The sequence below is a fragment of the Camelina sativa genome, chromosome 5 (assembly GCF_030686135.1).
Source record: "Camelina sativa cultivar CO46 ecotype springtype chromosome 5, ASM3068613v1".
In the NCBI taxonomy this organism is placed as follows: Eukaryota; Viridiplantae; Streptophyta; class Magnoliopsida; order Brassicales; family Brassicaceae; genus Camelina; species Camelina sativa.
Window position 1 is genome coordinate 11080293 of NC_141884.1, and position 15249 is coordinate 11095541.

Sequence of the window (15249 nt, forward strand, 5' to 3'; positions counted from 1 at the left end):
ATCAAAACCCCATTGTCCCTCTGAATTAGGCATTATCGAAATGGTGTTCAGATTTAGGCACTCAAATGTTGCAAAAAGTCATTTTTGCCCTCGTTTTGCTGATGTCAACTCTATCTCCCTCTTCTCTTCAACTCCATCTCTCTCTTTACTACAACTCCATCTCTCCTTTTTATATGTTTTTTGTGGATGGTGTACTGTAAATTAATCGGTTTGGGTTCTCAATTGCTAGTAGTTAACTAGTGTTTAATTTAGGGTTTAATTTTTGTTAGTCATGAACAAATTATTAATATTAAAACTAGTACAACTTAGACTCTAATTTTTGTTTATGATGATTTGTCGACATTTAGTGTTTCATCGGAAGTTCGGTGTTGCTTCACACTGTGGAAGCCGCATGTCGAAGATACCACCTGAATCGCCTCTTGAAGCCATCACCACCATCTTTCGAAACTGTCTGTCTACCACCGTCCACCGAAGATTTGCGCCCACCGCGGAAGCTACACGTCCACCGCCACTAACACATGTTTCTCAAAATTAAACATAACTAACAATCAGTGAAGGTGGAGATGTCGAACATCCTTCAAGTTTGCTGGATCTTTTAATGGAGTTTCGTTATAACTTAGAAGAGAAGTAGAGAACTTCTTCTCTCATGTGACGTCATGTCTCACAAAATCACTCATAGGCAAAGGACAAAAAAGTCATCAACAATGATGTTTATATGTAATATTGTAATAATGCCGAAATCCGAATCTCACTCCTAAAAAATGCCTATTTTTATAAATTTCCCTATATATTTCATTACACGTTAGAAAGTGATAGCAATATATAACTAGAAACAAAGAGCATCAGAGCTAACTACGAAAAGTGGATTTCTTTTATGTGACCACCACACTTTAGTTCCAAACAATTCGCCACGGTTCATGTATTTAGGTTTTCGAAGGTCACCGTCCCATTTACATGCTTTCTTTAACGTCATTTTTCTTTTTCTTTATCAACATTATATTCTTCATGTGAGACTAATAATTAAAAATGCTATTCTTAAAAGGTAAACTGATTTAGAGTTGGTATTACTTTAGAAAAGATAAAATTCGATGATGCAAGCTTTTTCTTGTTGTATATAGTGCATTAATTCAATCCTTATTTAAATATAAAAGTTAAATTCATTGATCAATAAGAACTCAGATAGAAGTTTAGAAAATAAAAAAGACTTCTGACTTTTACTTGTTGCAGTTTTCCGTTAAATTTGAAATAATAAATTAAAAGAAATTAATTTAAAATTCTTGAACCAAACCAAGAATGAGAGATGATGAGATGAAATTATGACCAGGTTGTTTACAGTATAATATAAGCCTTTTGGAACGCTAACCATGTGAATATTAAACTAGATTTACTAGGCAAGTGATGAATGCCCGCACATACAAAATGTAGTCCGGTGATTCAGGATAAAACCGTCAGCGGATCAACATCACAAAATTCCTGTTTGATCTCATAATGTCATGTTCGTTATATGTAAAATATTTTCTTCCACATCATGTTCTTACATATGCATTCGTTTTTTCGTGTTCTTCTGTCTTATATTATATTTGTTTTGTATCTATTGATGTAAAGCGAAAATAGAAAATGTTTTTATTTTATTAACAATCCAGTTGATAAAGGTGAAATCCACAACAGAGGAAGTGGATGTAGCTCGCACATTTGTGTTGTTTATTTATTTTGGGTGAGTGGGATTTTAAGTTTAACACCTAATTAATATCTAGTATCAAAGCAACAAACTGAGTTACATCACAATATAAGATGGGAGGCACAGATAATTCAGCACATAGTATCAAGATAAAATGAAAATCAATAATTATTTGTACGATATCTCGTATGGTTTTAGCTCGACGATAGACTCTTGGATACTCAGCTTATGGGACTCATTCCACACCACAGCATATAATAACATTAAAGAAAACTATGTTGCATCAAAAACTATGTTGCATGTTATTATGGGTAAGGGTATGTATACTATATATATACATATATATATATATCTGGTTAATGGTCTGCCTGTGGATATTGTTGGCGTTGAAGACATCAAACTTGAAGATGTCTGACTGACGAATGTGATTGATAAAATTTGGTTTGTGCTCAAAAAGAGGATAATTGATACTATTGAATGCAACGTCAAATTTTTGTTGCTGAGCTTGGAGGATGACTAATGGTTCTATGGTGGTTAAACAACTTCTTAATTAAACGTTGTACGATACTTATTATTTCATACAACTATTATTTTGTTTTTTTTTCGTGGTTAAAGTATTGTTTTAGTAATATAATGGTAAATATATAAGAGCTGTGGCCTGTGGAAACGAAAAAAAGCCTTATAATTATATATCATAGCATGCATGCCTAAATATACTGGAGTTGGTCGTTCGCATGAAGAATAATATCGAGTCATTAAATTTTATTACAAGTACACTTCAGGAGACCCCTCCATCTTGCAGCTTAATTATAATATATCAAATATCACACTGACTCCGGAAGTCTACAGTAATTGACGTGAAATAGTAATAATATTAAATAATATTATTATACATGACAGGGTGCAACACATACTCTAGTCAAATTAGGGTTTTGAAGACAAAGGATAAGAGTGATGTTGAGGATCAGGCCCTCCGGGAGAAAACCTATCCACTTTGTTTCGGACGGAAAGCTCTCGACCAATACGCGTTAGTTCAGAAACATTGTAACCTAACCGTCGCAAAAGATCGTTGCTCTCACCATCTTTACTCTTTGAATTATCCAAAAGTATCCTCCCTTCTATTCCAATTACCAACAGAAATATGAGTACAACAAATAACAATAACGCTTTAGAAGCCATATTGAGGGATCTTCAACCAACTGAATTTTAGAAAGATTAGTAGTTGGGGAAGTAGACTAGCTTGACTGTGAAGAGATGATTAAAGAAGAGGCTTAAGTGAATCTATTTATAGATATATAAAAAGTTAAGGATAAAGAAATATAATAGTACTATCTGTAGTGGCCACTGAATTAGTAAAGATACCTACGAATTATATGCATAATATATCTAGTTCCACTAATTAGTTTTAATCAGCCTTTTAACCTTGGGGTTTTCGTTGAAACCATACTCAAGATTAGTTCGAACGATATATAGTGGCCAACTGGCCATGTCAATAGTTTACCAAGTAGTGGATGGAGTTAGTTGCATGGATATATTATGTCTGATATTGATATGATTAGGTCGGAATACGTAAGTACCTTATTTTATTCGTCACTATTAATAGAATCACGTAAGTACCTTATTTTATCCGGAATACATGTCAATATTGTTCATTATATCTTATCTTCTAATTTTATCTATATATAGAACCACTTAAGTTTCCTTAATTAAGTCGTATCTTCCAGAGCCGAGTTCACACTCTTAAATACTGTTCATCTTTGAGTTAATATCTATACAAGAAATGTCTTCTTTGTGAATTGGTAGCAAGAACTATAAACGTTAATTAAATAGAAAGAATACTCATATGTATTAAAAGTTGGTAAGGCTATCCAGCAAGAGAAAAGTGATGCAAATGGTGTTTCTAACCCTACATGTACGTATATTTATTAACGGATCGAATGGTTGCAGGTTTGCAGTGGCTGAAGTGGACAAAGTTGAGGGATTGAACCGCTTTTTATTCACCATTTATCAATTATGGTCCGTAGCAGTAGCTGATCCATAAAAAGCTAAAAAAAAATCGTCATGTACCATTTACGAACTGTTTTATAAACAAATAAAATTGGTATGCAGCTGTTAGTTGTCTTTCTTAAAAAATAAAACGATTACATGGCTGATTGATTTGTTTATTTTGACCATTGTAACCATTCAAACTCTAATTTTTTTTTTTTTTTATATATAAAATTTACAAAATGCTTCAAGTATTTGTAATAAATAGAATCTTTTGTACAGTTGTAATATATGTCTAAATATGTGAGGAATTAAGCATGAGAAACTAAGGGGGGAGAAGGTTTGTGATATCTCAGGGCAGTTTCTCAATACATGGCAAAATTCTTTTGAAGTATATATATGAGCTTGTTGAAAGAATTCAAATCAACCTCAAGAGGGACACGTTAACTATATCCCCTCTCTATTCTAAAAAATTTTGGACGTTTGATAAAGTCAGCTTAAACTTTAACATGGGCTATCACCGTGAAGTTTCTTTGTGTAGTCTTCAATTTATAGTGCATGTCTAACTAAGCCAAACTCATAATATAATCCGTCTAGTTTCATCAGGTCAAAAAGTATACTTCGAAGATGAGCTCATAGAGGCATGAATACATGACTCTGTTAAAGTACGTGTAACATACATATACCAACATACGAGAGAGATGCTTCTCAAGATTTTACCAACATACGAGAGAGATGCTTCTCAAGATTTTATTTTTCCAGATGAAGACCTCTAACAATCATTATTGTTATTATCTAGAGACCTGAAATTGAATACCAAGAAGTAATAGTTCAACTGGTAATTAATATCTCCGGCAAAAGAATAGTGGTCGTTGGCTCGTTGGTTCGAGTGACTCTTATAAGACCATATAATTAATTAATTAGCTTGGGACGAGACCATATAATTTGTTTTGGTTTCGAGTCTGAAAGAATGTATGGATTCGGTTCAAAACTTCTTAGTTATTCAAAAAATAATAATAAGAGAAACTTGAATAACTAAGTGCACTTTTGTCCATTATGGTTTAGAACTATCTAAATGTAACCAAACTAGCACGACGTATGCTTACCAAATAAAAAGCCTCAAATAAATTCTGTATGAACTTCTTCTCTTCGAAAAGATAACAATTTGGGTTTTGGGGTTGTCCGGAGTCGGTGATGCATGGAAGTTATTGACTATTCTTTGAAGGATTCTTCCTCATTTTGCATAGGAGAGTGTTTTGTAGAGAGATGGAATATATGAAAGGGGTAAAAGTGGGAGTAGGAGAGGTGGGATGGGGTGGGCCGGTCTGGAAAGGTTGATAAGCTACAAAAGATTGGAGCAACTTTGAACGAACCAGGGATTCTTGAATTTATGAAGATGGCTTCTCTTTGTTTTTAACTGAAGTAGGCATAATTCTTCAGTAGTTCGTATCATTTGTTCATATTATACTTTTCTTATGGAGTTTCTGAACTAAAGTTCAAATTCCAGTTAGATAAGACAATATTTTCTATATATTCCGTTGTTAGGTTAGTTTAGCTAAAAAAGCATTAAGTAGTCTATACGTGTTGATTTATATTCAGTTAAAAACCGGTGGTAAACCTCGAGAATTATCTATGCTATTAAAGCAGAAGTACTCCCTAGACTCAAAATGGACCATGACTTGGTTTTGGTAGGTTTTTCATTTGGAGAATCACAAAATTTAATCTAATTAAATTATAGTTTCGTTTTTAACAAATGACCATTATATCCTCAATCGATCACTTAAAAAATTATGGGTCGGGACGCGGATCCTAAAATATCCGACAACAGAAGGAAAAAAACCTGCGGATTTGTTTGTACTCCAGATTAATCTTTTTCGGATCCAGTATATTATTTCATTCAAGATTAGTTATTTAAGATCCCAAACAGAGTTATTCGTTATAGGCAAACACTCTAATTTCATTTTTTTAAGGTATTTAAATGAAAACCATAAATTTTAATTACCAAAAATTCGGATATTTCCTTAATTACCGAGATTCGATCTTAACAAATAATCTTTAAAAAGGAATATTTTGTGATTCTAAGAACCATAATAGTATCCTAAATAAAGCATAAATCAGGATAATCTTTCCATATCTTTGTTCCCAAAATTATCTCGATCTTCAATGCTAATTAAACAAATCAAACAACATTCAATATTTTAAGAATATAGAAACTAGAATATCTTAATTACATCTTCGATTTAGATTATATGGAAACTGGAAATTATATAATTAATAGCAAATGGAAACCAATATTGCATATTCTTAATCATTGGTATATTACTCGCATATTCCATATATTGCTAATCACTCACCTACAACCCTAGGATCTCCTTATAAGTCTATAAATACTGCTCATTCACTAGAGCTCATAACACCAAAAAACCGAAACACACAAGCAGAAAATTTTAATTATAATCATTTTTGTTTTTTTTTTACTTTTCTAATACGTTCGCTCAAACTATATTTTGATTGTAAGGATTATTTATTTCATTAATTAAGTTATTGATTTATGCTATACTCTCCTATATCCAAACTACATTCTTATATACTATGAGTTATTTTATTCAACAACAATCAATTTTTTGTTTTTTTCCAGCAACAATCAGTTTACATTTATGAAAGTTAGAGTTTTATACAACTTATGCAATGAAAATTGGTTATTAACCATTGCATCCCTAGCTTGATCAAAATTATTGAGCTATTACGGCTGATTTTGTTGTGTATTACTGGCCACCTATCAAGCAAATGCATTTTACTACAAAACTACTATCCAATATTGCGGTGTATCTGTTTCCGTGAAAAGGTACATTCTACAAACTACTTACTCTATTAGGATTTCTAGTTTACTGTATAACTCCAAATATATAAATAAACACTATATAAACAAAGAAAATAAATCAAAATAAAAAACTACATTACAAAAATACAAATTACAAAAAAAAGTAACTAACAAAATATATAATCACATGCTGTAGCGCGGGGTATCACCTAGTTTAACAAGTATAATGCATTATGCCATATAAGATAAAATTAAATTAGTCAAACACTTGTATACAAATTAATGCCATATCGAGTTGGTAAGCATTACGAAGCAGCAAAGGTTTGTGTCATGTGTGCTTTCCCTTGACCTATTGTGTTAATCCGTCGTTTCAGTCAAGTTAAAGGAGATGACCTAATACAAACTAAAATACAAAAAGAACAGAAATAATAAAATCGAACTGCACATTCGATCAGAAACTCAAACCATATCTTAAAATTATTTAAATGGATTCACTTTGTAATATCAGAACTAAAAATTGAAATTAACAGAGAAAATATTATTAAAACCAAATTTCTTGAATGAAAAAAAAGATACGTCCTATTAAAGCATGAATATATATAACCCCAAATCGAAACATATATTACCATTCGTATTAGGTCAGGGTTTAATTTGGATACCAATTCATATCATCTGTCAAAAATCCAACAAATCGAAAAATTTAAGAATTTTAATTTTGAGGTTCTGAAATATAAGTAAATGCCCTTAACTCTATAAGTAGACCATTGATCATTAATTTTTTTTTTTATTTTGGTCGTAAAGACCATTGATTATTTATGCATGTGCCCAAATAAGTCCTAATTAAGTATTCTGAACCATTTTACTTTATTAAGAGTATTTCATCAATTAGGCAATTTTTGTATCATTTAAGTTTACATAAACCCTCCTTAAAACAAAATTTTTTTTCCTTTTTAATATATACTAACATATTCAAATTCAGATGACAACGCAACGGTGATCCTTCTACATGTTTTAGTCATCATGTATTGATCTTGTAGAAACTGGTGTTTCTCATAATGAATTTGTTTTAGGAGAGAAACAAATTCAGTAACAATCTCTTAAAGAACTTAGATCAAAGTATACAAGAAAAGGAGAAATGAAATCTCTTGAAAAACAAGTTAGGTTTTTGCTCAAGAACAAAGAGGAATTAGTGTTTTTGTATGTTGGGGGTGCCAATTCCCGCACAAACAGATCTTATGATTCTTATCCGACTCTCGTTAGAATATTACGACAAGACATACACTTCTATGTTCAATTATATAGGATTTCCTTTATTGACTTAATTTTAATTGATCTCTTGTTGGGACGGTTAAAAAGACGAGGAAAAAATAAGATAAGTTCCGAAATTCCCTAGTCACGAAGGAGTTCTACATTGAGCGAAATGGTACGCAAATTTTCTTACATAAAAATATATTTAGAGACACATCGTTGTCTAATGCATGCGTGCATGTGTACTTTATGAGATAATTATGTGTTAACATCCACTTTCGACTGATTGCGAATTTTGTCGTGACATATATGATACATATATGCAAATATAGTAGTGGGATTATTCGAATAGGTTGATTTTTGTATTCCATTATATATATTATATGAGTACGTACTTCTCACCAAAAATTATTTAGAATATATGGTCTAACCATTAGTTTACTTTCTTTGATGATCAAAGCCTCGCTTTAAAAGTATCTTCGGAATTATTTAATTAGAACATCATAGAAACGGGTTAGAAGTGTAGCAATTGATAATACTTTGGAAAATTCGATTTATAACTTAAACACACGTTAAGCTCAGAATTCAGTGTCGAATAAAATCATAATTCCACACGTTCAGTGGAAATCAATCTTAATTGATCAGCTTAGCCGTACTTATTCACTTGATACTATTCCTTCGCCATAAGATATTTTTAACCATGTTTATTTTCCTATTTGAATTGTGGATAATTTCAACGAAGTACTAATATAACCCCTAGAGTGGAGTTGTCGTGGTCACGGTACTAAATTAACAAAAAAGAAAAAGAAAAACAAAGAACAAAACAAAACAAAGAAGACGAAGATAAATGCCAATTCCTCATAATTTTGGTACGCACAAAAGAAACCCCATTAATTAAGGAAAAACAGGCACATTATCTATTTCGCATGATTATGAATTTATGACCATACTTCAAGATTATGACCTCAACGTTAACAAGATAGTAACCTTGAGTTACGCCAAATAACCCTCACCGAAAGTTTGAATTAAACCTCACCGAAAAGTTAAAAAGTTACACGTCTTTTTAGTGATGTCTTGGGTCCGGTCCACCAGGGCTGAGCCGCTTTGAGTCAAGGGTATTGCCTAGGATCGTTTTGTCGCCTTTTGATCTCACCTTCAGCTCTTCTGATCTTCTGAGAAGTTCCCTCATAATCTTTCTTATGTTCCCTGAATCCGAAGGCCTCTCTTCCGCAACCAGTGGCCGGCATTGGTGCCCCGAGAACTCGAGTAGAAGCAAGATAAGACAAACCCATAACTTAAGACTTGCCATATTCAGTTAATTGTTATTAATCTTGCTTTACTAAATTCCTCTTCAAGCTAGTATGTGAAGGTTCAAATCAAATGTGATACCTTAGATGCTTCTAACTCCAGGTTTATATAGTTGAGCGATTGAATGATTAATGACCTGTCTAACTAATCTCATTGTGTATTTTAAAGAACTTAAGTACATTTATGAAAAAAGTAAAGTTTGTTTTTTTAAGTTTGAGTTGCCATGGTCATGTATGCACTAAGTTGGAATCTAGTCAGATCAGTTTGGCTTGTCATATATTGCCTGCAAGTCGATCCCCAAGATGTCATTTCCCTTTTCCCCCCTACGATCTTGAAAGGTCGTCGCCCTTTAGATACGAAAGGCCCCCTACCATTTTTTATATAAAAGTAATCCATTTCCGTTCTTCTACATATTAGAAAGAATGCAATATGTTTTCAGTTTAAACCGAGAAGTTATAGAATATGTCTAACAGATTATTTATAGTTTTCTTAATTCAAGTACATAGATTACATACAGGGTAAAATGTCTCTTGATAGTCTTCTCCAGGTCTTTGATAAACCTTTTTTGCCCTAATCTCGTTTTATACCTTTCAGTTCTTCTATTCGATAGACGCTTGATGAAGAATGAGCATTTTGAGCCCACAAGATTCTATAGACGGAACTTGAGGAACTAGCTTATCTCCACCGTGAATCTTTGATATGTCAGTTATGTATTGGAAACTGAACAAATTAAAGAGACTTTTTCGACGATATATATGAAAAAGAGAAGAGAGTCTTACAAATTCCATTTTTCAGGGAAAGCTATTGCAGAAACGAGTCATATTTTCAAGACTAGAAGAAAAGTTTTTGTAACAACTGTATAGATTTAGAGCGGATTTAGTTATTTTATAACACATGTTGGGAGATTTTTCTCTTGGTCGTCGGTTATTTTGTGGTTTCTTCCAAAAGTGAAGTATTTTAAACCATCCTTAGAATTATGTTACTCTAGCTGACTGACAGTTTCCGAAGAAAGTAAAACTGATTCGAAGCAATCACATAATTTATGTATCATATATACTTCTTATTCCCACAGATAGAGAATTATTCAGGTGACTTTTGTGTTAACACGTCCAAACAAAATGTTCATATCGAACAAAACAACTGATATATTTTAAAGATTGTTTGTAAGTTCATGTTTTAGGCTAGCTAATCTTTGGAAACAGTGTGGAATTAAAGCTTGCTTATTATCCTTACTTCATAATAACACGTCTACTCTTTATAACCTTTATTTCTAATATGAAAACAAGTAAATAAACCAGAAAATAAATCAACCTTTGTATTCTGATTATGAGGTGTATTTGGTCATAAACCAAAATTTTACCAAGCACAGACTCATTGTTACTTGCTAACATTTTTACAAAAACGTTTAGAAGGGAAGATGTTAGCAAGTAACAATGAGTCTGTGCTTGGTAAAATTTTGAAGGGAAGAATATATGAGGTTTACTGTAACGCCCCAACCCTATTTTCATTACCAATTTAAACCTTTGTCCGTATTAACTTAAGGGCTAGTGTATTTTTCGTTTGTTCACATTAACAATATGTGCATTCGGTTAAGCAAATATGCCATAAATAAGCATAAACGTGCATTCAAATTTAAGATGAGGTTATAGTATAACGAAAGTCATGCCAATAAGCTATTACATTGTTTTAAAATACTAGACTAGAAATAAAACTACCCAAAGCCACCATGCATATTCTCCTTTCCTTTGCCTTCTTCACGCGAGCTGGTCAACCATTTAGGCTTAGATCCTCGGACATTTCTTTTCCTGCATTCAAAAAGGAGGTGTAAGCAAACAAATTTGCTTAGTGGAGTGGTCATCCCATCTCACTAGGCTCAGTTCAATAATCTCAAACCAACATAGGGTTTATTCCAATCAAGTTATGCAAGTCAAATAAACACATAAGACAGTTTTCTAAAAATCGGTTAGATCAATCATCTATTATTGCAATAACACAATTTACCATGACAAGCAAGCAAACAAGATTAAATACACCGCGAGTTAGAGAATCAACTATAGAACTCGGCCATAGTCACGCACTCACTGTTGGTTTACGATCCTTAGTGCTAATTCTCGGCAATCTCTCATCTTACTCGATAATCCCTCGACCTGATCTTGTGATACTACACAAAATATTGACCACCGTTACCATCCGATGATACATCGTTAATACTATCGATGGACAAGGATTCAGATTGCTACTTATTGATCTCTCTCTCGACTACGACTCTCGGATTCTCAACCACGGCTCTTGGAAAACTCGATCTAATGCTATATGGATCTCTCACTCTCTCTAGCGGCGGCTCAAGGTTCTTTAGTGTGGTACTCTCGCAAGAGCCTTAGGATTTTCTATATATATATATATTGTCGTCTAAACCACCTTGGACTTCCAAAATGATAAGCCTTATCCCTCATGGATCGTCTTTTCCGCGAGTTTCCATTTCTCTCGAGTTTCCATATCCGTGAGTCGGTCATATCTTATCACGCGTATATGTGAAAGAAAGGCTTCGTGATCTTTGGATTACTCATCTTCAAATGATTTGAGACTCCCTTGAACAACCTATCAAAAAATTTCGTTAGGGTTATATATCCGTTAAACCACATTGTTGTGAAATTTTAAATTAGAACACTTTGGACGACGACCAAGTGAGCAACCATGACTTTTATCGAGTAATTTACCAAAAGGACAAACGCAACTCTGAAAGATAAGTATTTAAGACAGAGTCAACTTTTCGTTGAGCTCTAAAATTATTTTAAAGCTCTAAAATTATTTTAAAGCTCTAAAATTATCAGTAGACAAAGGCAAAGTGGAGAAGTAGATATGGTAAGCTAATTAATTGTGGAAAAGTGGAAATAATATAGAGAAATACTCTAATATATTACCCGAATAGTTTTAAGGTTAATATTTATATTGAAAACAAATGTACGTACAGTGAAGTGATATCTAGAAAAGTTTGTGTATTATTTGTTATTAATTATTTTTTACAACTATCTTCCAACGTAAAGACTGTTATCACAAATGTTACGCTTTCACAATGTCAAACGGTTTTGTAACTAGTGTCACACATGTCCAACTACAACTGCTCATAACCTTAGTTTATGTGAACCAATACTAAACCCTTATAGTTATATATAAACTTGATATCTTTCATGAATGTTATTATAAAAAGCAACGAATGAGTAAAGATGTTTCCGTCATCTCTCCTAACTTTTATCTTAACTTTTTTATCCGGTCATCTCACACTCACGAACACAATTCTTATCGAACTACCGTTCTATCTAGTGGAACATGCCCATATGCCAGATCATTGAAAAGAAAAAGGAAGTTGTTCATAGTAGTTCATTTTTAATTATTCCTTTTTTGTTAATGATGTTGTTCACAGTTAATATTGTATTTAAGTGGTGCATAATTTTTTTTAATCAATGTAGTGGTGCATAAATTTTGTTTACTATTGGATTATTATAAATAATGGATATGAGTATAATGGCTTTTATTAAATAAATTAAATCTTCACTTTCATGGAAGTTCTGTTGAAAATTTAGATTTTATCTTTGGAATATTAAGAAAACAATATTGTAAAATGAAATGTCAAAATGAGAGGCAACCGAATAGAAGAATCTCAACCAGAGAATAAAGTAATTTTTTTTTTTGTAAACATTTAATCGTATTATATTAAATGATAAGGCCTACTTATATACTTGAATTTAATAAATAAATGTAAATTTTTCTTCGTAGTAATTAAACTCAAGCGGTAGCTTACACATTTTCTATTTTTATTTAAGTAACTTTTGTTTTAATTACGAATTTCAATCTTCCAAGTTCTATTTTACAATACAATTTAACTATTTATTTCATGATGATAAACCTAATTTCATAACATTATGCACTTCATCTTCATAGATAAGAACTTTAAAATTTCTATCAAATCTATATCTTAGTTAATATTAAAATATTTAAAAATAACAAAAATAATAATTAAAAAATAAAATTTCACATGTAAATTATATGTAAATATGTTTTATAAAAATAATTTTCTTATGTTTCGATATATCTAATTGATAAACCTAAGACGTATCATGATTATATTAATAACAAAATTTGAATCAAATTGTATAGTAATAAATATAAACTTTCGGCATTTTATCCAAAAAGATGTTGGGACTTCTATCTATTAATGATCGACGGATTACCATATTAAGCACTATACTTATAATTTTATTATCATTGACTCTACTCCACTCTTATGAAGGGGCCCTTTAGGATTTGACGTCGACTACTTAATTATCATTATATATGACATAATCAACCATTATACCGGGAGAAAAATTCAATCATTATAGTACTACGTTGTTTAATAAAAGAACAATATTTTTATAAAATTTTGGTACTGTGAAAAGAAAAAGTGAGTCCACAGTTGCCAATATAAAATGGTACTAATATTAATGATTTTTTAAATAAACATGTTGCAATTTAGTATGAAATATGAAAAGGAAAAACAAAATAGTTTTATCGATTAATCAAAACAAAATAAAGATGTATGGGTTGCAAAGCGACCCAGCTTTTCTTTTGTAAAATATATAACATTGTAAATCAACTTTTCCCTCATAAACTTATATGTATGGCCACCATAAAAAGTGAATATGAAAAGAAGAAAAAGTACAAGTTACGACAGTTGACGTACTCAAAACAAAATACGAAAGCTTTATAGATTACAAAGTGGCCCAACTTTGTCTTTGTAAAATATATATCTATACTATTAAAGCAGAAGTACTCTCTAGAGTAAAAATGGAACATGACTTGGTTTTGGTAGGTTTTTCATTAAAAATGATTAGAGAATCACAAAATTTAATCTAATTAACCTATAGTTTGGATTTCATTAAATGACGAAAATACCCTCGGTCGATTACTTAAAAAATTGCCAGGTCGGGACGCGGATCCTTATATATCCGACTACAGAAGGAAAAAAATCCGCGGATCTGTTTGTACTCCAGAATAATATTTTTCGGATCCAGTATATTATTTCATTCAAGATTAGTTATTTAAGATCTCAAACAGAGTTATTCGTTACAGGCAAACACTCTGATTTCATTTTCCTTTAAGGTATTTAAATGAAAACCATAAATTTTAATTACCAAAAATTCGGATATTTCCTTAATTACCGAGATTGATCTTAACAGATAATCTTTTAAAAGGAATATTTAGTGATTCAGTTAAAATATTTAAAAACGAATATTCAAGTTACCAAATCTGACTAAATTGTTTGATTTCCGATATTATAATATTTCCTTAACAAAATTTTAGTAATTAATTGTGAGTAGTATAGATAGAAAGAATTAAAAACGCAGAAATTATATATATGTAAAGTTGTAAACTAATTTACAGAAAAGGTGTATATCCCACATCGACTAAATATTATGGAATATGGTTCATAATCACTATAAATATGTGACTAAAATGTTTTGAGTACAAATGAGCAGGAAGCTTGATTTATCAGGTATCCAAATTTAACAGTTTAATTTGGTTCTATATTTGAAAATATTTAAAATTTTAAAAAGTAAACATATTATAATATATTTACGTTTTTAAAAAAGTTTAAGATATTATAAATATTTAAATTTTTTATACAATGTTTAAATTATTATAAATATTTGAACTCCTTCGAAAGTTTAAAATATTATAATATATTTAAAGTCTATAAAATATTTAAGTAATATTAATATTTTAATTCTTAAAAATTTAAAATATAAAATTTTTTTGAGTTAAATCCGTTAAAACATGTATTTTATCAAACTATAAATTAAGCTATGGAAGCAGGGTGTGTCTATCCTCTTACAAAACTACTATCCGATATTGCGGAGTGTCTATTCTCTTACAAAACTACGTACTATCTACTATTGTGGTGTGTCTGTTTCCGTGAAAAACTACATTTTACAAACTACTTACTCTATTAGGATTTCCAATTTACTGTATAACCCCAAATATACAAATAAATACTATATAAACAAAGAAAATAAATTAAAATAAAAAAACTATATTACAAAAATACAAATTACAAAAAAATAACTAACAAAATATATAATCCCGTGCTGTAGCACGGGTATCACCTAGTTGTATTGTAAGTCAAATTTCCGCACAAAATTCATCTGGGCGCACGATAAAAAAAAAAAAA

The 15249-nt window shown here is 31.1% G+C and overlaps 2 protein-coding genes across 2 annotated transcripts; both read right to left on the minus strand.

Annotated features, from left to right (window-relative positions):
• Positions 1-2602: 2602 nt before the first annotated feature.
• Positions 2603-2907, minus strand: LOC109133014 (CLAVATA3/ESR (CLE)-related protein 7). Its single transcript, XM_087513167.1, has one exon. It carries the CDS (start codon positions 2855-2857, stop codon positions 2603-2605), a length of 255 nt encoding a protein of 84 aa, XP_087369293.1. The 5' UTR covers positions 2858-2907.
• Positions 2908-8566: 5659 nt separating this feature from the next.
• On the minus strand, positions 8567-9103 carry LOC147943555 (CLAVATA3/ESR (CLE)-related protein 4). The gene has a single exon (XM_087452824.1). It carries the CDS (start codon positions 9040-9042, stop codon positions 8797-8799), a length of 246 nt encoding a protein of 81 aa, XP_087308950.1. The 5' UTR covers positions 9043-9103; the 3' UTR covers positions 8567-8796.
• Between the last annotated feature and the right edge of the window lie 6146 nt (positions 9104-15249).